Source organism: Callospermophilus lateralis, chromosome 12 (genome assembly GCF_048772815.1).
Source record: "Callospermophilus lateralis isolate mCalLat2 chromosome 12, mCalLat2.hap1, whole genome shotgun sequence".
Classification (NCBI taxonomy): Eukaryota; Metazoa; Chordata; class Mammalia; order Rodentia; family Sciuridae; genus Callospermophilus; species Callospermophilus lateralis.
In genome coordinates, this window is record NC_135316.1 from 99,984,867 (window position 1) to 100,011,085 (window position 26,219).

At 37.5% G+C, this 26,219-nt stretch overlaps 1 protein-coding gene across 13 annotated transcripts in view; it reads right to left on the minus strand.

Annotated features, from left to right (window-relative positions):
* Nucleotides 1-26,219, minus strand: part of Dock9 (dedicator of cytokinesis 9) — a 288,972-nt gene that overhangs the window by 116,219 nt on the left and 146,534 nt on the right. For all 13 annotated transcript variants that reach the window (XM_076871913.1, XM_076871916.1, XM_076871911.1 and 10 more), the window contains exons 3-9: nucleotides 21,155-21,244; nucleotides 16,970-17,052; nucleotides 14,858-14,927; nucleotides 12,978-13,073; nucleotides 11,900-12,034; nucleotides 6,386-6,560; nucleotides 5,421-5,488 (exon numbers count right to left, since the gene is read on the minus strand). In XM_076871913.1, the coding sequence (XP_076728028.1) occupies nucleotides 5,421-5,488; nucleotides 6,386-6,560; nucleotides 11,900-12,034; nucleotides 12,978-13,073; nucleotides 14,858-14,927; nucleotides 16,970-17,052; nucleotides 21,155-21,244 (717 nt within the window). The remainder of the gene's footprint in view (nucleotides 1-5,420; nucleotides 5,489-6,385; nucleotides 6,561-11,899; nucleotides 12,035-12,977; nucleotides 13,074-14,857; nucleotides 14,928-16,969; nucleotides 17,053-21,154; nucleotides 21,245-26,219) is intronic.

The window sequence follows — 26,219 nt, forward strand, 5'->3', positions numbered from 1 at the left end:
TGGGGAGAATGGGAAGGTGAGCCTGGGGGCTACACCAGGGGCTCCGACACTGAAGGAATGGCAGAAGATAAACCATTAAGGGAAACAGACCTATGGAGATGTGAGATGTGGGATAAAACAGATGAGACTTCCAAAGAGATTCACATAATAGAAGTCATCTCTAACCTTGCTTTTTATCAGGCTCGGAACCTCTAATCCATAGCCTATCAGCCATGGCTTTCTATTACTCTCAATCTCCATAATAACTTCTGTAGAGTGGGAAGAAATTGTCCTCTCCCATCCGTTACTTTCCTGAGTCACCTCTCAGCTTGGTAATGGGGCAATGACAGCCATAGCGGGGAAGATGTCCTATCCTCTCTGCTGGTAGCTGAGCAAAGTTGATTATTATATTTCTAATCAAGTCTATTGAGAAATTAAACATCATCTTGATTTTCTCAGCTCTAAAATTGCTTTAATAAATCCTTAGCAATGACCCAAACAGTCATAACTATACTTAACTCTCTATGTCCAAATGAAATGGCCACTAGAATACTAAGAAACTGGTTCTAGTTCTAATTCAGTTGTTAACCAAGCCCTGCAAGCTAATGAGACTCTCTAGATTGTTTTCATTTCTAAATAAAAAGGTTGAATGAAAAGATGGCTCAAGTCTCTTGGCCCAGCAAAGTTTATTCTGAGGCTCTCTGAAGGAACATGAAGGCTTCTGGAGGACAAGGGCATTCCTACAAATGTCCTGCTCATGTTTTCAGGATACAGCATGGGGCTGGTGTAGCCCGCTCCATACAGGAGATGAGATTGCTTCATCTTGCTTATAACTTTTCCTAATTTTTCACACAGAAAGAACCAGAACATACACAAGGGGAATCTACTGAACTGAACCAAAGAACTTGCTTTACATTATACTATGTTTCCTAATAAGACCATCAGTACTAGGTGCTGCAAGCTACCACAAACAGTGTATTCTACTTCTGAATCCTCTGCTTGAGTTCTTTGACAAAGGCAAAGACTATGATCTCAGATGCTACCATGGAACAATGGGTTCTTAATGCAGATGCAATTCCTGGTGCCTTTCTGAAAGATGCTCCTTGTATCAAGTTGACTGTGCTAGTTTAGGAGATGAGAAATTAATAAAGTAAGAAAAACTGCTATGGGCTCCATAGAATTAGAGGACAAGTAGAGGGATGCAGGCACCTACAAGAAACAGCAGTAGCAGCAACAACAAAACAACTAGTAGCCAAAATAGACACATAACATCCTAATGTTGTCACTAACATCCAATGAATTCATAGTCTTCATCAGAAACATGCCTTCTTGGGAAAGAAGGGACAGCTTTAGATGAATAATAACCTAAAAGCTCAATCTACTTTACATACATAGTTCTGCTGTGGGCTAGATAAAAAGCAAATTCAGCTTCTTTTAATGTTCCTTCCATCCCTCCCAAGGCTAAAGATGATGCATTGAACAGAGAAGAAGCTCAATAGGGGCTGAAGGAATTACCAAGGGAAGGAAGCATTTACTACAATTTAAAAATTCAGAAAAGATTTCTGCTAAACTGTCTGGGTTCTGACAAGTTCTGCTAGTTTGGCACTATGGCCCTTACTCAACCCCATTGAGACTATCAAGTTTGAGACATCATGCTCTTTTATTTAACTGTGGAAGATTTAACTGGAAACATAAGTTCATTCACTTAAAAAGAATTTAAGGATATAGGAAGAATAATTTTGGATTAAGAAAACTCTGCCTCTCTTTCAGAACCACAAGGGGAGACTAAATTAAGAGTGAGCTACTGTTCTTTTGAGTATAAAAAAAGCTCAAAAACAGGAAAACATAAGGGCAAGCATGAGGGTTTTCTTCAAACTATTTTTTACAAAATACAGTATATGTTTCAATGTAACTGAAGATGAATGCAAGCAGAGAGAAATTAAACAACTACTGGTGGGGTTTACAAACTGATCATGTTACCACCTGATTTTCTAGGGAAGAAACTAATTGACTAACCATACAGTTTGTATATGTAATGTAAATATCTAGAAGGCTAATGCTATACATTCTGTTATCCCCTGAAAACCTAAGTCCGTTTCATTCGTGCCATATGCAGAAGGCCCCTCCACAATATTCCAGAATGGGACATGGGTTATTTTTGCACTAAAATAACTTCCTGTCAACCATATCCTGTTTGGCTATGTCTCAGTCACAATGGAAAACAAAAGCCGGGGCAACAGAATGAGTGAGGCAGAAAAGAGAAGCTGACCAGAGAGACACTGCCACTAAATTACACCTTCAATCACCTTTAGCCTTCTTCCCTTATCTAGGGCTTTCTCTGAAATCATACTTAACTGTGGCCCTGCCTCCTCCTGACCCTTTCTAGCATTTTCCTTCCTTGATACTGACCTTTTTACCCCTTCATCCCCTGACTGAACTCTCCCTCTGTGCACAGCTTTGTGTCTCCTGCTCTCTAGCCCCTCACACCCCATACACACTTAAATCTCTGATTCTGTAGCCACGGAATCCATTGTTCCTAAAACAGGATGACCATCATCAGTCAACTCCTCTGCTTTCCCAACAGATGCAAATGATCTTCATCCCAGGAACACCATAGGGAGATGATAAACATCCAGGTTTTGGGTTCTGAGGGACCAAGCACAGGTTTCTAATTGGTGCCTGGGCCACTCATGCCAGGCCATTAAAAGGCACAGGTGAGAGATATCTCTTCCTACACTCCTGATGGCGGCAAGCTAGGTCAATGACAATACACCTTAATTTTCTTCTTTCAATTTCCCTTCTAAAATATTACCTTCTGCCTTTTACTACTTTCTTAAATAAAAATATTTTAAAACCGCTGGGAGCTAGGGGGAAACACACAATAAAAACAGTACCCTGCTTAATTTGTCAGGCTTTGATCATAACCCAAAGTAAGGAATATATTATACATTACAATGCATGCGCCCCCCACCCTCTCTCTCTCTGCACATATAGATAATAGATAACAGTGTCTATAATAATTAATGACAGTGTAGTTTATATTCTCTATTCATTTTTTAAAAAAATGTTAGTCACATAAGATTGGGCCTGACTCAACTAGTACAAACTGAATGGTTCTAAGCATAGGAAAGTCTACAATAGCCAAAACAAATCTATGGTGATGATCAAAATAATGACTATCAGTTGGCAAGGGATGCAAGAAAGTCTTCTGGGATGCTATAAATGTTCTCTACATTATTCTGGAAAGTGGTTATATCTGTGTACAAATGTGAATTCCATCAAGCTATATACTCCATACTTGAGTATCTTACTTTATTTAAGTTGCACCTCAGTCAAAAACAAATAAAAATTAAAACAAAAAGAAAGAAACGGGGGCTGGGGCTGTAGTTCAGTGGTAGAGTGTTTGCCTAGCACATGTCAGGCACTGGATTCAATCCTCAGCACCACATAAAAATAAATACATAAAATAAAGTTAATGTGCCTATCTATACTCTTTTTTTAAGTAAGAAATAGGGGCTAAAATCAACTAAATTGATTTCACCAACAAAAATGGCTTCAGTTAACTCGGGTGGTAAGACATAGTTTGAAAATAATGTTAAATGTTAATTTTTTAAAACAATATAAGAATATATACAAGTGTGTGCATTCCTATAACTTTCCCTTGGTCTTAGGATCAAGCAAAGCTGAATTTTGTTGCCCCAGTAGTAAGAGAAGAAAAAGAGAGCATAACTCCTTTACGTCTTCATAGGAAAATATAGAGATTTCTAATCATTCAACATTAGCCTCAAATATAAATATGTGTTTAGAGAAAAAGACTTTCATTCTGCTTCCCAGCAAGCATATAAAGCTATTTTATGAATTCTAGATTATAACACATATATTAACTGCTTCAACAACTAAAACCCAAACAGGGTTTGCTTTGAGAAATTCTGAACACCCCAAAACAGGGAAACAAATCCAGAAATAAAATAGCAAATCTCAGTGCAAACTATGATCCTCAGAAGTTCCTAACACAATGGGGTGGAGAGCACAGCTCGGTAATACAGCACTTGCCTGGCATACACAGAGCCCTGGGTTTGATCCCTGGTACCGAAGGGAAAAAAAAAGGAAGTTCCTAACATGAAAACACAAACATACAAGCCAAAACTCTTCCCAGACTAGGAGGAGTTAGATGGTGGCTCTAAAGTTAGTTTTAATAGGCAGGTGCTAAAAAGATTCAGTGGAAACAGCCAAGTTCTGAAGAAAAACAATGTTCTCAAGTCCTAGCCAGGGAAGGAGACTTATATTTGAGAATAGCCATGTTGTCTTGAAATAAAGGTCAATGCTGAATGTCTGTCTATTTATAATCCTATATAGATAAACCATGTTTCTATTACAGTGTTTAAGATGTGGGCGTGTAGGGCTACCATTTCACTATATTATTAAAAAAAAGAATAGAAAGTAAGGGCGAGAACATACAGGGCTAGAGAAGACAAAGACAGTTCTCTCATTTAAAAAAGAATCATTCATACACAGGACACAAGTACAAGGATATTCATTGTAGCATTGTTCATAGCAGAAAAATGGCAATAACAGAAGAGCTACAATAAAATGTTTAAACAGTACAATAAAGGGAATGAATCAGATCATATACCAGATAGGATGGAGCTCAAAAAAAAAAGGCTGAACTAAAAAGCAAGTACAGAATAAAACTCATAGTAATTAGCATTTATGTAACATTTTTAATCATACAAAACAATCATATAAAACATTAGGATAAATATATTTGTAAAGACATAATAGTGAGTGTCTATTGCTGGGGTTGTAGGGAAGAAGAAAATGGGAATAAGGACAGTGTTTAAAAAGAACTTCAACTGTAACTAATGTTTTATTTCTTCTAAAACTACACTACAGGACAATATAGTAACAGGGGAATCTGGGGGCTGGTGGGGGTGGTACGGTAGTTTGTTTTCCTTTGTGCTTTTCAGTAACTTTTGAGATTCTCAAAATCACAATTTTTTCATTGACAGTGACCCCAGAAAAATTTCCATAACTTAGGCAACACCTCTTTAGGCTAAAGGAGAGATTAGCATGTCCACCCTATAGAATTGTGTCTATTAATGTGAACAGAGGAAGCACAGGTGTGAACACAGTAAGTACCAGATTATTATAAGAACACGCATCTGTACGCCCTGGTTATTGCTTCAGTAGGTGTGCTGCAGTAACAAAAACACTTAAAGAATAATGAAAAGAAAGTACTTTGCAGGGTGCCCTCTGGAAAACAGACTGTCTTACTCAAGCCTGGAATGTATCCCACAACACCCCTTATTCAGGTCAGACAGTGGCAGTGATTATAATGTTAACTGCCATTATTTCAAGAGATCCCATTCTGGATAAACTCACAAAATAAAAAGCATATCAGTAGCGTTCAATGAAAAGCAGAAAACTTAAGATGATGTTACCTTTGCAAGTTCAGGCAGGTAGCTATCTAAACCAGAACCAGAACCTTCCAATTTGCATTGTTCATCATCTGAAATGGCAAAACAGACTACCAGAGTTATTTGTAATTGAAAATATCTTATTTAGAGCAGGAAGAGGAAGACTGTTTCTTTTATATAACTTTGAGATTCTCAAAGTTACATGGTGGTTCATAATTCTGGTTGCATATTACAAACACTTAGGAGATTTTAAAATTGCTGGCACCCAGGCCCAGTGGTGAGTCAGAGCATTGAATAGTTGGAACAGGCTAATTAGAACTGATGCCAAGTGTGAACAGACCCATGGCTATCCCAATCAGGATCTTTAGTGGGACCAAAGAAAACAGCATTAAAAAAAAAAAATCTCCCAACCATTTCTAGGGGACAGTTAGGGCTAGGAATCATCTAAGAGCTTAAGATATAACATGAATTATCAAAATCATTACCAGATTTTTCCCATCAATTTAATCTGAGATACCTATCGATTCTAACTTGAAAATTCCAAGGATATTAATGACAACAATAACTTTCAACATTTTAAGTGTAGATTCAACACAAGGGACTTGAGATGTATTTTTAAATTTACTCTTCCCATCTAATCAGTAAGCTTCATTTGTATTCTCCCCTTACAGATAAGTAAAATGAAGATAAGAAAACATAACAAGTGTATCCAAGGTCACACACTAAAAATTGGTATTGCTGGGACTCAGGTCCAGGTCTTTTTCTGTACCTCCAAAGCTATGGTTCTTCTACTATACATAAAATTTCAGAGTAGTAAATTTTAATGTGGCAAAATCTTTGCTGACAAGCTACCTGTTCAAGGCTCACCTCTTTCCTACCTTCATGTACCTGTGCAATATTTCTCCTTACATCCACCTGGTTAAAAAAAAAAAAAAAAAAAAAAGATACACATGGAGTGTGTGTACCTGTGGAAAGACAGACCCGCCTACCTTCATGAGAGTCTCCATTTCGCTTTTCTTGCATTGCGGCTTCAAAGTTGAGCTGGAGAATCTTATTTAGAATTGTGATCCATTCTTCCATTTCTACTTCACTGTCTGCTGCCAAAAGATAACTACTTTTGTCTTGCATCTTAAGCTCAAAAGCAAAACGTCTGACTTTGTTGTTCTGAAACGGAAAAAGGATAAAGAGACACATTTGGAACTATCTTAAAATGATATCTGTCTCATCTGCTGATGGGTGCTGATTGGTATTTCATACAACTATTTAAAACTACAAACTCTTCCCCATCACAGTGCAACCTCCCTGATTTATTTTCTCCATACCTTTACTTTTCCATCTGACTCATTACATTTCTTACATGTTTATCTTATTTCCTGTCTGTCCCCCAATGGAATGGAAGCTCCTCAAGGGCAACAATTCCCATTCTTTTTAAAGTTCAATGCTATGGTCTTAATATTTACAACAATATCTGGTGGATAATTGGCACTTGAAAAATATTTGTTGAACAAATGAAAATTCATGTAAAAAATTCATATTTAATTAGCTCCTATTTTTTAAAAGAAAATGAAGTATGTGGTATTACATTTTTAAAAGCTAAAATTCAGCTAAACAGCTATTAATATGTTTAACTGGCTTATCTGGACCTTTCTCATCATTTATGATTACCAAAGGTCTATAGCCTTGCCTCACATCTCTTGAGTGTCATGTCTATAAGAGGGTGAATTACAATAGTCCATCAAAGAATACAGGCTGCATTACACCAGGATTTGTCAGCCTTGGTACTGCTGACATTTGGGTGGAAATTCTTTGTTGCAAGGGGCTGTCTGCACATTCTATGATTTTTTAGTGACCCCCCTGGCCTTGACCCACCTAATATCAAGAGCATAGTCCTGAGTTGTGACCATCAAAAATGTCTCCAGACATACTCTGGAGGGCAAATATACTCTGGAGGGCAAAATCATGCCAGGTTGATGGCACTAGACCGTTCAGCTCTGATGAACATGGTACAAGCCACAGACTCAGCTGGGCACAGTAGCAAATGCCTGTAATCCCAGCAATTCAGGAGGCTGAGGCAGGAGGATTGCAAGTTCAAAGCCAGCCTCAGCAAAAGTGAGGTGCTAAGCAACTCAGTGAGACCCTGCCTCTAAATAAAATACAAAATAGGGCTGGGGATGTGGTTCAGTGGTCAAGTGCCCCTGAATTCAATTCCTCGTACCCTCAAAAAAAAAAAAAAAATCACAAACTCCCCGGGCAGAATAACACCCCATACCCATGAAAATTCTAGTTGGTATCCACAGTCTGGCTGTAAAGTGTCAGTCACCTAATTTAGTTGCTGGGCCTCAGCATAGATCTCAGGCACCAGGTGACCCTGCCAAAGGTCCCTCTGTTTTCTGCAGCACAGTTCATAGAAATGTGAAGCCAAGGATGCTCTTGGCAAAGTCTAACAAACTACTCCACACAGACTGTCTCTGTGGGCTCAGTAATTAGCACTTTGGATCTCACTTAAACATCAAGGCAAGAATCAAGGAAGGAGTCAAGGCTGGGAATGAAATCAGTTTTCGCTCCCCACTCTCCCACTCCTCACATATGATTCAGAAAATAAAATGTGAAAAATAGGGGAAAATTATTAGAACTTGATCAAAGATATTTCTCTTTCTGAGCCCCAGTTTCTTCATTTGCAATATAAATGTAATTCACTTAAAGAGTTCTTTAGAACTCTTTTAGGCTTTTAGGGTTTAAGATTCTAAACAGTCTTTCTTTCAGATCTATCTAAACTATGTTTAGGCATTCCTTTCAAATCACCACACTAACCAACAAATTTTTTATAGCATTCAAATATAATCTTTTTTAAAACACTTAAATCATGACTTTGATGCTTAGTATACAGACATGGACAAAAACAAATTAATCTTTTGAAGACTTAGATACAATTCACTAAATGAAAAATACCATCAGCCACATCTGAGAACAGAACTTAAAGGAAGAGACCTCCACTGCAGTCAGAACCCCAGATTATGAAATGCACGAGAGGCTCAGCAGCAGCTCATGGCTGCTGTTTCTAAAAACATCTGTGTACTCTGCGAAAGACATGCAACAAAACTCTCTAGTAAGACAAAAATAATTACTTCCTATTCAAAATGAGTTGCTTTAGTTTGCTTAAAACTTTTTTAAGTCAATGCCAGAAAATTCAGCTAAACAAGAAACTTAAAAGGTCTCTCAACTTGAGAATACAAATGCAACTCCTGCTTGGGAATCACTCACAAGAAGTTAATCAATTAATAATTCACTGGTATGCCTTCTTTCCCATTGTCCATAAACATACTTGATACAATTCAGATGTTTACAGTGGCACTTTCATCTGAGCTTGGGCTTCAAGATGAGAAACATCTATGTGCTGATTAGCTGTTGATGGAAACTAATTTTTCCATCAACATGAACACAGAGTAGTACTACTGTAGTCTGGATCTAGGGTCAAATACACTTTCGTGTATTCTACTATATTGTGCGGAGGCAAGGGGCAGGGTGCTACACAGAGTTTTATTGGTATCCAATAATAAAGATGCCAAGATTTAACTACAATAATGTATTTTTGTTGTTTTGAAAAGCCAGACAATGTAGCAGCATTGAGCCAGTAGCATCACCTGGGGAGGACTTTGGTTTGTCATGGTCTTCAGCATTCCCTGATACTTTACAACCAGACCTCTTCAGTCACTTAATTTAGTTGCTGGGCCTCTGAAGACATCTGATTTTAAAACTACGTTCTACTTCTGGTCAAAATGCAATAACAGGATCTGAACTTCTCTCCAGCCATACTTACTAGAAAAGTAGACAAAAGTGATGAAACAACTGTTTCAGACAAGGGCAGGGGCCTATGACCCCTGCTAGAAGGGAAATGAATGAGGTGAGTCCACCATCATCTCAGCTCTCTGCCTGGAGGCAGCATCCACATCTAGGCATGGGAAGGAAAACCCAAACAGAGTCTCTGCCATCTCCCAGAGTTAAACATACTGGCCAGAATTGAGAAAAACCAAGCTGGCCAAAATATACAGTTTCCAAAATGAGACAAAGATAAAAGATGAAAGATGGTCAAACAATATTCTCCAAGTTGCACATAAAGTTTACTACTCTCTGCCAAAGGGAAAAAAAATTAAAATCAAGACACGCAACAACCTAAACTTCAGAAGATGATAGGCAAAGAGAAGATCACAAAGAACAGGGAATAAGAACACCACCAAATGCCCCAAATAAACCAGAATCTAGAAGACAGTGCAACAGTTAACGTTTCCAGGTCAAACAACTTCACTTTGGATTTCTACAGTCAGTCAAAAGTATGAGCCAAGAGTGAATGAAAAACAAAACAAAACAAAAAAAATCTTACAAATATTCTAACTAAAAAAATTACTACCAATTTCTCAGGAAGCCACTGAGGATGGACTCCTCCAATCAAGAAGAGAGAACAACAACAAGGCAAAGGGTTCTGAAAGCAGGGACTCCTACACAGGGAGGAAGACAAGAGAAGCTCTAGGATGGTAGCTGTGCAGGGCAGAGAAAGCAATCAGTCTAGATTAGGACAGGAAGTGGGGGGTGACAGGAGCTAAAATTCTACCTACCAGCAGAGGAAGTCATTCAATTAGAAGAAAGAGTAGTGAACACTCATTATCTAGCGATATGAAGACAAATTCCATAATAAATAGTGAAAAATGTTGAGGGGCTGGGGTTGTCGCTCAGTGGTAGGGCACTCGCCTAGCACTTGTGAGGCCCTGGATTCGATCCTCAGCACCACATAAAAATAAATAAATAAAGGTATTATGTCCATCTACAACTAAAAAAGAAATATTAAAAAAAGAAAAATGCTGAAAGTGATTGTTTCAGGGGAGTGGGGAGTGAAATGGGGGAAATGAAGGAGATGAAGCACATTTAGTACAGCCCTTTAGCACAATTTCATAGTTACAATTAGATAAATGTATTCTTAGAATAAAAAAGCAACTTAGTTCTAGGTAAACATATAAATACATAAACAAGTACATCCATAATCAAATCAGAGAGCTGTGTCTCTCTCTTTATTCACAATAGCCCCACTACACACTGTCCTGACAGAATCAATGTCATCAGCTACCATGGAGTCATTTTAAGGAAGAATCCTCTGAGAATGGTGACTGCATCTATTGTAAGGAGTTGTCAAGGAAACTGCTCATTTGTCACAGAGCCCTCTGTCTGAAGGCCTCTAGGAGAATGCTTGATTGATCATCATTTTGAGAATATATGGGCACTTTCTACTAACTAGACGGTCTGTATCTTGTGTGCAGTGCAAATTATGAGACTGAGCAGGTCTCCATGTTTAGAAAGCAAAGAGTTCAGTGGTGGCCCACCCAGAGCCCACCCTTCAAAATATACTTCTGTCTCATTCTACTTTATCTCACCCCTACCCCAACCCCTCATTCATCTTTCTGCATTCAGTCCCACTTTAAATGTATGCTACCCTAGATTTTACAACTCCTTGTAAGCTGCTTCCTTAAATCCCCCAGAAAATCGCAAGGGGATGGCATGTATGCATGCATGCATTGATAGATGGATGGGAAAAGCAGTAACATGTTTTTTAGGAACAATTCCAAAAAAGGTATGGAAGGATGCATACTAAACCAGTAACAGGTCTCTAGGAAAAGGTAGAGATAAGAGGAGAAAATAGGGAGCCTAGGGAAATTTTCACTTTATTTGTATTGTCTGACTTTTTTTTTTTTTTTTTTACAATAAGAATGAACTCTTGCACTATATTCAGTTAAAAATAATTTTTAAGAATAGTTCTACAATTGCAATAGCACCAAACCACAAAATACCTAATGTTCACTAAAGGCTTACCATTTGCCAGCACTGTTTTAAGCTCTTTAAATAATTAATATTAACAGTAATCATATTTGATACTATCATTATAGCTGTTCAAAAAATGTCAAAACTGGGGAACAGAGAGGTTAAATATTGTATATCGTCATCAAGGTTTGCAAAGCTGATAAGTGGGATTTGAACTCAGTGTGCATCGAAAATCCAATCTATTGACCAGTGTGCTTGTCTCACCCCCACTGGTGCCATGATGGTAGTGATGAAAGTCATCACTGAGATGCTAACTAAATATTGCCATGTGTTACTCCTCCAGTCTTCTCATTTACCTACCAAAGGAATATTATTACTACCCATGTTTTGCAGATGAAGAAATTTTAAGTAGCCTGTCCAAGTTCACTCAGCTAAGTAGTAGTCAAGAGAAGTTTTGGTCATAAGAACTCATATATAAGAGCACTCATGCCTACCACAACATAATCCCTGTTATCTTCTGAAATGATAAAAATAATCACAAGATTATGATTTATTTTAAAAGTTAGATACTCATTTCTACCATGAATGTTGCCATTTTGGGAAGTCTTCACTTGTATCTGCATAATGGTACACACAGTACCATTACTGACCAAAAAAAAAAAAAAAAAAAACCCTGATATAACTATTTTCATATTTACCTGAATCACGCCCATGCAGGAATCCAGAAATATTGATCCTTTAGGTTCCTTGGAGATCTTTTCATCTTTATAAAAATTCAAATTATAGGATCCATCACCAAGTTGAATCAGGTGGAAAAACCGTCTCTTAAACGACTGGGAGAAAAATACATGTACAACAATTTTTCAAAATGAAAAGAGTCATAATCTCTACCAATAACTCCCAAATTTTTTTACATACATCCATAAAAACAGTTTCAGTTCTCTCCCAAACTAATCTAATCCTAGCTGGCACTCTAGGCAACTGTACTGGCGAAGATTTCTCATCACATCAAATGGGCTCACTGTATTTCCATTCTAAGGAGGTGATTCACTTAATATCCACCAGTCAGTTTTCTCATCCAGAATTTGAGAGTTTACATAACCACCCAAAAGCAGGGTTGAGAGTTCCAATTTGGGACACAGCACAGAAGATGGAAACTTTCTCTCAAACCCCCAGGGCTTCTTGCTCACACAGAATAGGAACTCCTTTCTGCCCTGTGATGTTCAATGGCTTTCCAGCCTCAGGAATAGGACAGTCAGCTTTCTCCTGATTTGTCACCTCCTTTTGGTACTACCTCCCTTCCATTGTTCCTTTTCTCTTTATTATCCTGATCTTCTCTCCTGAATAGCTTATTACTCTAGTTTTACTCTTCTCTTTGCAAACTTCTTCCAATTTAATCACCTTCCTTGTCAGTCCTCCATTTTTACAGTGCATCCCCTCATGGCAGTGTAGCTACACAGGGGTGCTTAGTTGGGGCATTTAATGTAGCCCCTCCATGATGCTCTGAGGTACCAAGAAACACCGTGTAACTGCTATAAAGAAAGGCCATGTCAGTGAGCATTCTACACTGCTGTCTACATTGGCGGTCAGAGGGCAGTGAAGACAAGGGGGTGGACAGGGCTATAGCAATGTGGGTGCTATCACCAGGAAAGCATCTCAGTAACCAGACACTGTCTCTTTTGTGGAGAACAGCATGCCCAATCATACTGAGCATTATTCTCAAGACCAACAGCAGAAAGGTTTCATGAGGGGAAAAGCAGTGATGAGCCTCCTCACCCTCATGGTCACACTGATGGCACTGTTCATATTGCCTTTGTACAGCCATCCGTGCTTGGTGATCCCACCCTTCTGAGAACCAAGGGAGGCAGCATCCTGGGAGAAAAGGAAAACAATACCTCAGTCAATCTCCTGCTGTTATCTAGATTATTAGTTTGAATCTGTTCAACAAGAAAATTCCACTTGTACTATATTGGCCAACTATCTCTTTATTGGAACAAGTTCTGATATTAATATCTACAAGTCACATTAATGTCCACTTAGCAGTAAGACAGAAACTAGCCTACATTTTTGAAAACCCTATTCCATTAAAATCAAAGTTAACTTCCATCCAAAATTTTATTTTTAAGTGTTTAATGAGCCACAGAAAGCACATACCATACTTGACCACTCAATTGTGAGGTCCTGCCTGGATTCATGCAAAATGTTTTCAAATTACACTCCCCTATAGTTGGAGGACAAAAGAAAATTCCTGGAAAACTTCCCAGAGGCTTAGTTCAGGGAAAGGTGAATTTTAAAAAAGGGAGGAAATATAAGACAATGCAGAAAGAAGATAAAATGATGGAGCAAAGAAAAAAAAGATGAAAAGAAAGGCAAGAATGCAAGCAGAATTAGAGGAAAAAAGAAGTTAGAAAAGTGAGGAGAGATAGCCACCAATATAGAAAAATGTTTCTTCAAGTTCAGACCCCACAATGAGATGCTGATTTAAGAGGTAAGCATGGAGCTGCCAGCTATTGCTAAAAACATGTTAGGCATATATCAGTACAGATCATAACCAGACAGAAGAAATACATACATGTACAAACAATCTGGCAAATTTTTTGGTAATCAAATAGGCAATTAGAGAAAGATCCATCCTCTGCTTTGTTTTGAACCTTCTCAATATTTATCTTGGTGGTTTTATTACTATTGTTATTATTGAAACTAACAGAAATAATTAACTGTCAAGGATTTTATAGGTCATTATGTGCTTTTTAGATGCATAATTTCAATTGGTCCTCCTGTCCCTATTTATTAGCACCAAGTTCATTTTAGATGACTACTTACTTTTCTCAGAATTATTTTAGAAGTGGTTTCTAAAACAATTTGCTGTGTGTGCTTATTACTGAAGTTCACAAATGGCTGGTGTTATAGGCCAATTAGCAATTTAAAAAAGGAAAAAAACTAAACTCACAATGGGGCATTCAATATTTAGTGGGAGAATGAGAAATGTAGAATGCAGAAATAGGTAGCACTATTTTTTTGTTTTAGGTGTCCCCTGCTCAGTGGACACACTTATCTTTATGTACTACTTTCTGTATGTGCTTTTCTTTTAAACATTTTTTAGTTGTTGATAGACCTTTATCTTATTTATTTATATGTGGTGCTGAGAATCGAACCCAGTGCCTCACACATGCCAGGCAAGTGCGCTACCACTGAGCCCCAGCCCCAGCCCTCTGTATGTGCTTTTCTAGCCATAATGTTTTCTCGAAGAGCAGGGGGCAGTAAGCATGTAAACAGACTAAAAGCAATCATTGAAGAAATAGCTACTTTAAATCTACTGGCTGACAATTTAAAAGAACTTGCTTAAAAATAAGTTAAATTTAAGGTCAAAGTAGTCTTGATATCCTTTAACAATGTAGCCAAATCTGATCCAAGTCTTTGAAAATGATCTCAGAACAAATAAACATGACCCAAAGAACATTAGATGCTAAGCAGTCAAGATGAAACAGAGCTTATTTCAATCAGCCCAACAATATATTTTTAAAAACTTCTCCTGCTTCAAGAAATATTTCAATTCCTGTTTTGGCTAAATGTTGATAATTTTTAAAATAATCTTCAAAGCTTCTAAAATCAATGTTTAAAGTAAAAAGAGAAACAATAGCAAGCAAGTATCCCACCTCATCTTTGTCGACCTCCTCATCAACTTCATAGACATGAACTGGAAGTTTATCCAACTTGGCCAATTTGCTTTAAAAATAATAAAGAAAACTTGTTTTAGAACTGCCTAATCAATAGTCTGCATTTCTTCCTCCATTAGAGGAACCAGGCTAAGTAAACCCCAAGCTGGCCCTGTCAGATAAGGAATGCGCAAACCCACGCCACGCGGTTGCTTTGCAGTGAGTGAGCCCAAGACACAAGTTATGAAGCTCCACAGTGTGTGAGGAAAAGTCAGCACAGCTTGCTGGGAGCCAGAGGTATATCAAAAATAGGAAAGTGGGTAAGGCATTAATAAATAAAAACTTGGTAGGATAATTTTTAATACAAAATTTATGAGAGAAAATGGATATAGGGGTCATTGCATTAAAGTGATTAGTGGCAATGGTATTAACAATAATAGCAGTGGCCAGCATTTATCAAACAGTTATTATGTGCTAGGCCCTGTGCTGTGTAGCTTATATTTGTCATCTTGTTTACTCCTTTAGATGGTGGAGGCTGTTGTTAAGGCCACTTAATAAATAGAAAAATGAGCTTACAGAGGGTGGAGTTGACCCAAGGAGAATAAACAATCGGAATCCTTACCAAGTTACATACAATCCTCCCTTTCTTTCTCATCATACATTTGAAGATTCTTATTAATGCCAAAAGGAAAAATCTACCATCAGTAAAAGTCTACCATAAAGTAAGTATACTATATGTCACAGGCTGTTATCTTTCAACCACGAGAATAGTAGTGAACAAGAATCAATGAAGATGGGTCAATCCAATCAAATGGGAAATGCTCAGAAACCTCCAAGTGAGTATTGGACAAATACAGAACTAAAGAGCATACCCATCTGGAGAAGATAATGCTAGGAGGGATTGTTCTCTGCAGAGGTTTAAAAAGAAACAATCAGGAAGTTGGCTGAACACTCTTAAGGAGTGGCTGAGCCACACAGATAGGAAAAACAAACAGCTAGGTCTACTGAGAATAGTATAAAAAGATTCAAATTCATAGATGCAACAAACAAAAAAGATATATACATTAATTGGTTCTCAAGTGAGATTTTTGTGGGTAATTATTACTTTTAAAACACAATCTCTGGGGCTGGGGATATAGCTCAGTTGGCAGAGTGCTTGCCATGTAAGCACAAGGCCCTAGGTTCGATCCCCAGCACTACACACACACAAAAAAAAAATAAAAAAATAAAAATAAAAAACAAACCCACAATCTTTCACTATTTGCTTTCAATTTTCTAATCAATTATACTTCAATATGCCAACTTTATCATTTCAGGACACACCATTTTATTCTATATTTTTTTTAGTACCAGGGATTAAACTCAGGGTGCTTAACCACTGAGCCCCACAATTGCTTTAAATTTTTTTTTTTTTTTTTAATTTTGAGACATGGTCTTGCTAAGTTGCTTAGGGCCTTGCTAAATGGTAGAGGCTGGCTTTGAATTTGTAATCCTCCTACCCCAGCTAACTGACCTGCTGGGATTACAGGCATGCGCCACTGTGCCCAGTTGGATGCACCATTTTATAACAACCTCTTACGGCAAAACCTATTTACTCTTGGTTCACTTAAACTACCACTACCTATGTTTATATGTATACTTTTGGTATATTCTAGAATGAGTGATTACTTCAAAGGAGGTAAAGAACTTATATGGGAAAATACTTGTTCCTTGATTTACTTCAAGTTTACTCAATATAAAATACAAATCTTTTGTTCAAATATTCTTTTTTAGAAAAATAACATACTTACATTCTCTTTGTTCTATATTTCTCAGTGTAAACTGTACCTATTTATGTTTTTTATCAGTGGTACTCTGAATAGAATCCCACGACATAATTAAACTATCCATGTGATTTTGTTACCATCTACCAATACCAAAGTACCATATTTGAGTCTTATAATCAAAGGTCCTGTACACAATAGCTACATCATATACACACAAACATCTAGAAGTAATTTCTGTAATTACTCTGACTGCATATGAAGTTACATACTTCCCTGAGCATTTCAAGCACAAAAACTTTTCCCCATGTGGATAATCCCATCTTGTGCGGTCTGATAGTTTACTTACTTTGGAAGCTGTCGAAACTCTCCTGAGTAATCTTCATATTTATAGGTCACAAGATGCCAGTCAGAGTTGTAGGTTTTGATGCACTATTAGTAGGGAGAATAAAAAAATGTAAGAGGAGAACAGAAACAGGTGATGACTTCTGGAGAACATTCAGGAAGGCACACCCATACAGACATCAAAACAATGTTTCCCATCAACCAGTTAATGCCTGAAATTCCTCCACCAGAGGATCCTGTGAAGCTTGAGTCTTTGAACCACTGGGAGACATATCACTTTAAGTTATCATCAATAATGATCTGAGGACTGATTTTACAAAAAAACTAATCTTTGCCTAATCTTGTACATTTAAATAAAAAGGTACTGTTTCTGACTTAAAAAGTACTTGATTCTCAAGAAGCCATATGTTCCCACTGGCACAAAAAGTGAACACAAAGGATAAACCTAAAATACTTTCATGATACTTAATATTAGAACTATCACCATCACTTAGTATTGTCATACAAATATCTGCCCTCAGTTTTTTCTTTCCATTCACCAAGAACAGAGTGATACTATTAGGAGGAAAGATTTAGATTTTAATTCATAGTGGTACCTGACATTTTTGTGTGTATGCATGTATGTACACAAAATATATAGTGTACACAGTACTCTGCTGACAATGATTCTTCTAGTGACACTACCCTACACAGATTGCATTCAAACCACTTCACTACATATTAGGGTCAAGGGGTCAACACAGTTTCTTTCATGTGTTTACTCCTTAGGATCCATCCAGTGTTGTACAGGATCTTAAGATAATAAGCCCATATCCACCTCATCTTCAAATATGAATGAGTCAAAAATCAATAAAAAAGTTTCAGTTGCCATTATATTAATTCAAATTAGGTTCTCCATTGTTAGCTCTTGACTATACACATGCAGACTTGGATGTAGCAAAAAAAAAAATTTGAAATAGATGAAAACACTAGGGAAGTAAATCCATTTATGTTTTACCTAGTTTATTTGACTCTGGTGTAACAAATATCATAACAAAGTCTCTATTCTGCTGATTTCACTTCAGAATTTAAACTGCCAACCTTCTTCCCCCACACCCCACCTTGGTACGGTGGATTGAACTCAGGGGCACTTGGCCATTATGCCACATCCCCAGCCCTATTTTGTATTTTATTTGGAGACAGAGTCTCACTGAGTTGCTTATAGCCTCACTTTTGCTGAGGCTGGCTTTGAACTCATGATCCTCCTGCTCAGCCTCCCAAGCTACTGAATTACAGGCATGAGCCACTGTGCCTGGCTAAACTGCCAAACATCTTATCTTAGTCATGGCCTACACCTACAGACCTTCTGAAGCAAACTCTCTTCCAGTCACAAACTCCTGAAAACAATAACAGCAACAGTAGCAAGTGCTTATCTTGCACAGGGCTCTTTGATAAGCACTTTAATTGAAAGGATGCAAAGGGAAGGTAGGGTAAGTATTTTATATTATCATTCTGAGAGGTAGAATGAATAGCAGAGAAGAGCTAAGAGCAGAGTCAAGTATGGGAGCTCAGCAATTTTTCAATTTTTTGACAATGTACTTACAAACATTTTAAAATAAATATTTTATTCTTGTAAATGCTTTGTAAAATTTCTCAAAGCATTTTCACATTTAGAAAATCAGATATTCACATTCAAAATTACATTCTAAAAACAGGAACTATGATTTCAAAATTAGGGCTGGGAATAGCTCAGTTGGTAGAGTGCTTGCCTCACATGAGCAAGGCCCTGGGTTTAATCCCCAGCACCACAAAAACAAAACAAAACATGATTTCAAAATTATCTGCAGCTTTGGACTTTCCCTCTATGCTCCTAGGTCTACCAACATGGCTGAGGCAGTCCTCATTCTGTGACATGCTCCTGTTCTCTTTGTTAGGCCATCATGGTTTTCATCAAGCACTATAACTAAAATACCACCAAGTCCCTTGCAGGCCCATCCTGAGTACAGAATGTACTGCCAAATTAAAAACTAAGAAAATAAGCATATGCTTGCATATGATGAATGCTTTTATGAAAGAAACATCTGAGTATAAAGATTTTTAAGGTTTTAGGAAAAATGGGAATGATAAGAATGCTTAAATATTTAAAATTATAAGGAAGGAATTGCAAAAAAAAAAAAAAATCGTCAAGACAATTAAGTACCTAGAGAATCATTCAACATGTCCTTGCTCACTGCTCACACACCAGGCACTCACTGAATTCCATGGAAGAGGCAGAGAATCAGACAAGCAACCTCCACCCCACTGGAGTTTGAGACAGTCTGGGGGATAATAAGTTCCATCAGAAATTATATTCAGAGAACTGTCCCTCCAAAAAGACACAGATATGATTGACTACATGATTACCTTTCAAACTTGGGAAATTCAATAATATTTTAAAACTACACTGAAAATTTTATGAAGTTAGGTTTTTGTTTTGTTTTGTTTTAAGTCATTAGATCATTCTCCTCCAGACTAGAGAATGGAGAGGAAATGATATTTCACTCCACCCAGTGGAACAGTCCTCAAAGGGTTCGGTTATATTGGTTCCAGCAGCACAGGGTGAAGCACTGATTGCTCAACCTGTGGTGATTCGAGGACTTACTAGCAAGTTAGGCCCCCAAAACATATTTTTTAAATTAATTGGTAGAACTAAACAATCAATAATTTTGCTGCATGTTTTAAAACAGAAGTCAAAAAATTTCCTGCAAAAGGAGAACAGTAAACATTTTTATCTTTGCAGTTTATTATTTCTGCTGCACCACTCAACTAGTTGTATTGCAGCAGCAGCCATAGACAATATGTCAACAAATGGGATGGCTTTATCACATTAAAACTGTATTTACAAAAACAGATTCCAAGCCAGATTGTGCCTGAAGTCATAGGTTGCCTTGTGTGTGTGTGCGCATGCATGTACTGGGAATTGAACCCAAGGGTACTTTCCACTGAGCTACATCCCCAATCCTTTTTCTTTTTTATTTCAAGTCAGAGTCTCACTGAATTTGCTTAGGGTCTCACTAAATTGCCAAAGCTGGAGTCAAACTTGCAATACTTCTGTCTCAGCCTCCTGAGTTGCTGGGATTACAGGCATATGCCACCATATCTGGTTCTTTAGCTTTTAAACAAACATGTTTGCCTACATAAATATAATATGACTTTACTTTTCTGTAATTAATTTTACTAAATAGTGCAAACCACACTTGAAAATTTTTAAATACATATTTTATTTTTCACAAATCTCAAGGAAAACTAAATATTATTAATTAACTGGTTTTCCCTCAAAAAGCATAGTTTCCTTGTAGTGGGCAACATTGTTGATGGGCCTATTTTTCATCTAAATACCAACTAGAAAAACTGGATTAAAAACTCTTTGTTTGGGGGCAGTACTTAGGATTGAACTCAGGAGTGTTCTACCACTGATACATCCCCAGCCCTTTTTGTTTTTCATTTTGAAAAAGGGTCTAAGTTGCTGGGCCTAGTCCTGCCTCAGCCAACTAAGTAGCTTGGATTACAGGTATGAACCATCTTATTTGGCAAAACTCATTATTTTTAAGTGAAGGAGAACTTTGAGAAATAACATTAAGGCACTGAATTAGTTGTCCCTACTCCAAGGAAAATAAAAAAATAAGCAACCTGAATTACAATAATTACTTTCCTCTGTAACAAGTAGATTACTTATATGTTCAAACAAGAGTAACAATAATCACACAATGATCAGGGATAGTCAAGTCAGGCTTTGCTCACGATCACCTGGCAGTTCTTGAAAATCATTTGCAAATATAAATATGTATGTAAAATAAATGAATACATAAATGTATATGCTGAGTCAAACCATTAAACATTAAACCATTAAAACAGTATCAAGACAAAACTTTCAACAGAGTCTTCCAGTAAATTCATTCACAAGTTACCCCTTATTCTAAGTCCATGAGACAAATGCTGTGGAGATGATTTTTTTGGAGTCAGAAATGAAACTTGGGGACATTTCTGTCCATTTCAGATTCTGAAAACTTCATTTATTTTGACTTCCATGATAAAACTATAATGACCTCTTTGGAACTTTTTTGAAAATACTGAAATTAAGGAAAAGTGCAGAAGTGCATTAGAGGAAAATGACTTTAAAATGTAAATAAATGTAGGAAAACAAACAAACAAACAAAAAAAGAAGTCTTACCTCTGTTACAAATAAGCTCTGAGCTTCTTCCTCTGCATTTGTAGGAACTGTGGAACATATGTAGCGACCCTGCCGCCTCAGGATGGCCGTCTGTGAACAAAAGCACAAGGAAGAAACTTGGTTAAGATGGGAGGCTGGTCCTCAGGATGCAGGTGAACACCCTGCAATAGGGTACCCACACAGACCCAATCAGTCCCTCTGATTTCTACCAGCAGGTGGATGCAGCTGCCTCTTCATGTGGCACACAACACATTCCATTTGGCATCCCAACATTCCAGAGCCAGGCAGGGAAATAGCTCCTGCTTCCTTCTGAATTGGGGCCCTGATACTCCCTCCCAGACCCTCCCTGGTCCCCTATTCAGGGTAGAGGCTCATTTTCCTAGTCCCAAACAACACACCCCCAAGTGCTTGAGACAGTTTCATTATACAGCCTTTAATTTATCTTAATTGGCTTTTATCCACTGTGGCAAATATATGTAACACAAATTTACCACTTGAAGCATTTTTTAAGTGTGCAGTTCAGTGATACTATACATTCACATGGTTGCATAATCATCACTTTCTCATTTCTTAATTATTATACTCATTGTTCACTTCCTCATCCCTACTGTCTAAGAGCAAAGAACACGGACAACTTACATACATAAAGGTCCTCAGTCAATAACTGTTAAATGAACCCATGAATGCTACTGCTTCTCCTATGAACATCAGAAATATTCTTATTTCAATGCTTTTTTTTTTTTTTTTTTTTTTTGGTGGTGGTGGAGGTGGTAGTACTGGGGATTAAATCCAGAGGCACTTAACCACTGAGTCACATCCCCAGCCCTTTTTATTTTTTTATTTGGAGAGAAGGTCTCGCTAAGTTACTTAGATTCTCACTAAGTTGTGGCTGGCTTTGAACTCACAATCCTCCTGCCTCAGCCTCCCAAGCTGCTGGGATTACCACCCCAGCTTCAGTGCTTATTTTAAATAATTAAATAACTTCAGATAGCTTCACATGTATCCAGTAACTGCACTTTTAGGTTTTGGAAACTAATGTTCTAATTTTTTTTTTCTCGCACAGATTGGAATTCTTTGGTATTATTAGTAGATCATGGTTATAAAAACAGCATACACTGAAATATTTAACTAACAGAATCTAATTACTAAGCTGGGCTCACAGCATCTGTCCTGCTATTTTCCTTTTTCCCTGGTTGGAGGCAGTTTTCAACGAAATCTATGATTCTCTCCCCTCTCCATGCCATGGAGAACTTCAAGGGCATGTATTTGTATGTAACTTAATTTTATTTCCTCCCTACATTTTCTCTGTTGTACCTGCTTTGCCTATATTTATTCTTTTTGTGCACTGTGTCCATCTTTGACAAAAAGTATAAAGTCAATTTTTAGAATATGGCTTCCTTATTCTAAACAAAGGGAAGGAAGCAACTTTGTCTTCCACAAAAGTCCTCTGCAGGAGGTCTTTTCAGTGTCTCCAGAAGGGCTTTCAACACTGTGGGTCTTGGTTTCCTCACAAATATCACTAATGGTTACCTTTATTACACACCTGTTCTCATGGAATGCCACAGAGAAAGGGACCACAGGCATGGAAAAGAGGCCCAAACTATTCAAAAAGCTGCAGAGCAAAATATTGATTATAGACTGTCAAAACTACTAAATATCAGGAATGAGATCAGTAAGGGGACTAATTTATGAAATCCTGTATACTTCAAAGGAGACATTCTATATCCCCACTTACTGTATCATATCTTGATTTATCTTTTTCAAGACTTTCAAACTAATTATCATACTTTGAAAACATTCATGAAACGCTCATCTCAAGAAATACACCTATTAGAGTTATTTCTAACTGTAGCACTAGGAAAAAAGAAAATTTTTTACCAAATTTTCCCTGTGGAATTGCCAACTCTAGTAGTTGTAATTATGAGATAATTTTCTAAACACTCCCTCCTCTAAGGTGAGAAAAAAACCAGTAAGTAGTTCTTTTTGATTCTCATGTATCAAAGTGCTATCATGTTCTCACTTGAAAAAGAAAGCAATTTTAAATCATTAAAGAGACTTGAGTGTTAGCAGATAAGATGGCATAAGGTTTCTCCTGTTTAACTTAGATTTACACATCAATCATAGCTGATCAATTCCTAATTCCAATTTGACAAAGCAGAGTTTTCTAACCAGGTAGAGCATGCTTGCTCCCCCAGAGACTTTATCCAAATAAACTAAATTAGATGTGCTTCTTTAGTATGTATCTAGTTCAAGTGCTATTTTTTAAGTGTTTTTCTTGAACTACATAACATTAGATCTGTTTTAGATAATCTCCAAGGATAGCTGCTATTCTTCCCCACATATGCACGTTGCTCCTCATGACAAAAAGTGTTAGTTTATTTTCCCTCCCCTTGAATCTGGGCTGGCAGTGACCAATAAAACAAGACAGAAGGGACATTGGGTCAGCTCCAAACACAGCCTTCAGAAAAAGTCAGCTTCCTTCTCCTTTAAATCCAATTGCCATATAAAAAGTTCTGCTATTTTGAGGCCTCCACGGTGAAAGGAAATATACGCTTTCATGTGGAAGAATCATATATACAGAGAAGAAGCCACACTCAGCTCCAGGAGGTTCCAGGCATCCCAGTTGGGAGAGTACTGCGTGAATGGAGAAGCCATCCTGGACCTGCCAGCCCCACAGACATTTAACTCCAGCAGAAGAACTACGTGACCCTGAAAGAGAATTAGGAATGAAGAAGTAATAAATTATTGTCTTAAGTTACTAGGCTTTGGGATACTCAACAACAGACAAATGAGACAAGGCTATAAGAAACTAGAAACATCTCCAAATTGCAGTACTGAGGAATGCTGCCATTTTCATGAAATACTACCATAGTACGGACAGGACCGGGCCATGAGGAGACACACTGAGTTTCCTTCCTTTCAACTTCTGCTTAGAGCCCTGAAAGAGGTCAAGCATATACTATAGTATCTTCCCTTCCTGAAAAACACTCTACTCATCATTTAAGGGCTCAGCATAAATATCTCTTCCTCCATGCATCCAAACTTTTACTTACTGGCTCTCTCCCTCCCACAAGACACTGAACTAGTGGCTGAAGACACAACATTTGATCAAATGTAGTTACTATTCTTATCTACCATGAAGTCTAACAAAAGAGAAAGATGAGAAAATAAATTATGAGTTCATGGTAAGTACTACAGAAGGGTGTGTGTGTGTGTGTATATATATATATATATATATATATATAGAGAGAGAGAGAGAGAGAGAGAGAGAGAGAGAGAGAGAGAGAAGGGCACAGAAGCACAGGATACCATGAGAGAAGATGGTAGGAGAGTCTGACAAAACAGGGAAAAGAGGACATTAAGAAAAGGCATATGAAGGGAAAAATGCTTAAGCAAATTTTAAAGGATGAATCTAAGGTGTATTCAGACAAAAAAAAAAAGAGGAACTTGGAAATATGCTTTAAAAACTAAAATCAAGATACAATAAATGAGATTAACTCTATTTAAAAATCCATTAAACCCTAGAACTAAAACTATACCTATGTCAAAAATTCCCAGATCTCCATTTGGCCTTAAATTAACAATAAAACCCCACCAACTTAGTCAATCAGCATAAATAACAGGCCAGCAGAAAGAACAGGGCTTACCAGCTTGGAGCAACTTCTCTAACACTACTTAAAAGGAAAGCCTGGGATCCATCAAGGGCCCCAGTGGGCTGAGTGCAACTGGCACCAAGCAGGCAAACACTGTAGATGCCAACAGCTGCCAAGGTCTTCCCATTCACTGTTCCACTCTAAGTCCAGCCTCACCACGCCACTGTTTATAACTCATGTCCCATTTAGACTTGCCTACCAGGAGAAGATGCACAGCCAATAAAGGTATTCTGATCCTATTTTCATCCTAGTTCTCAATGCACATTAACAAAATGGTATTCTGATTTGTTTTCTTGTGGGGCTGGTTGCTGTAAATCAGTTCCCCGGAGTCTGACCAACTATGGTCATACTGATCAAATTCAGTCCACAGACTTGCAAAACTGAGATCTGCCGCTGTACCATGGTGACCTTAAAACATCGACCCTGAGACCTCTTCGAATAGCTGATTCCATTATCCAAACTCTCCTGTAGGCATAAGCCCTTCTTTCCTCTACCAGATTTCAGATTCTTTTGAGGATAGGAAGGAGATATGTTGTAACTGATCTAATTGTATCTTTGTACTAAGTACCTGATAAATGTTTCAAGAATGAATGAATAAAACAGCCAATGGAGATAGAAATAGGAACCTACCATTACTTGCATATAAGGATTTTTTTTTCTATTACAAAAAGTTCTTTGGCCCATTATAGAAATTGACAAGGGAAGACTAAGTGAATGTTCTATTTTAATTTCTCTGCAGACTTTACATGTTAAAAGTCACATTCAGAAATTCTACTTTATGCCAAACCAATTCACATTAAATTTCTGTAGTTTTACTTCTCTGGCTTATAACAGAGTCCAAGTCAACACCAAGAGATTTATACTTAATGAGCACTAAAGCCCTTCTCAGCAATGAACTAAATTTCCTTTCTCATGGCTGTGGTATTCTGTTCTACTTTTCTTTCAGTTACAACTATATTCCACAAAATATGCGTCCATATCTTCTTTACATAAATCAGTATGAAGATGAGCATTCAAAGAATATCAGACTCATTCTTCGCCGTATTTGGGAGACTGGTTCTAGGATTCCCACCCCCAACCCCTGCACAGATAACAAAAATCCAAGGATATTCAAGTCCCTATATAAAATGGTACAGTATTTGCATATAACCTATTCGTGGTCTCCTGTATACTTTCAACCATCTCTAGATTACTTATAATACCTAATAAACTGTAAATGATTCACAAATAGTTGCAGTACTGTGCTATATAAGGAATAATGACAAGGAAATGTCTATACGTGTTCAGTACAACTTTTTCTCCCAGATCTTTATGCTCTGCAGTTTTTTGAATTCACAGATATGAACCTAAGGAAATGGAGAGCCAACTGTATTTATTCTATTAAGAAAGCTTTCAATTTGAAAGGTGAAGGG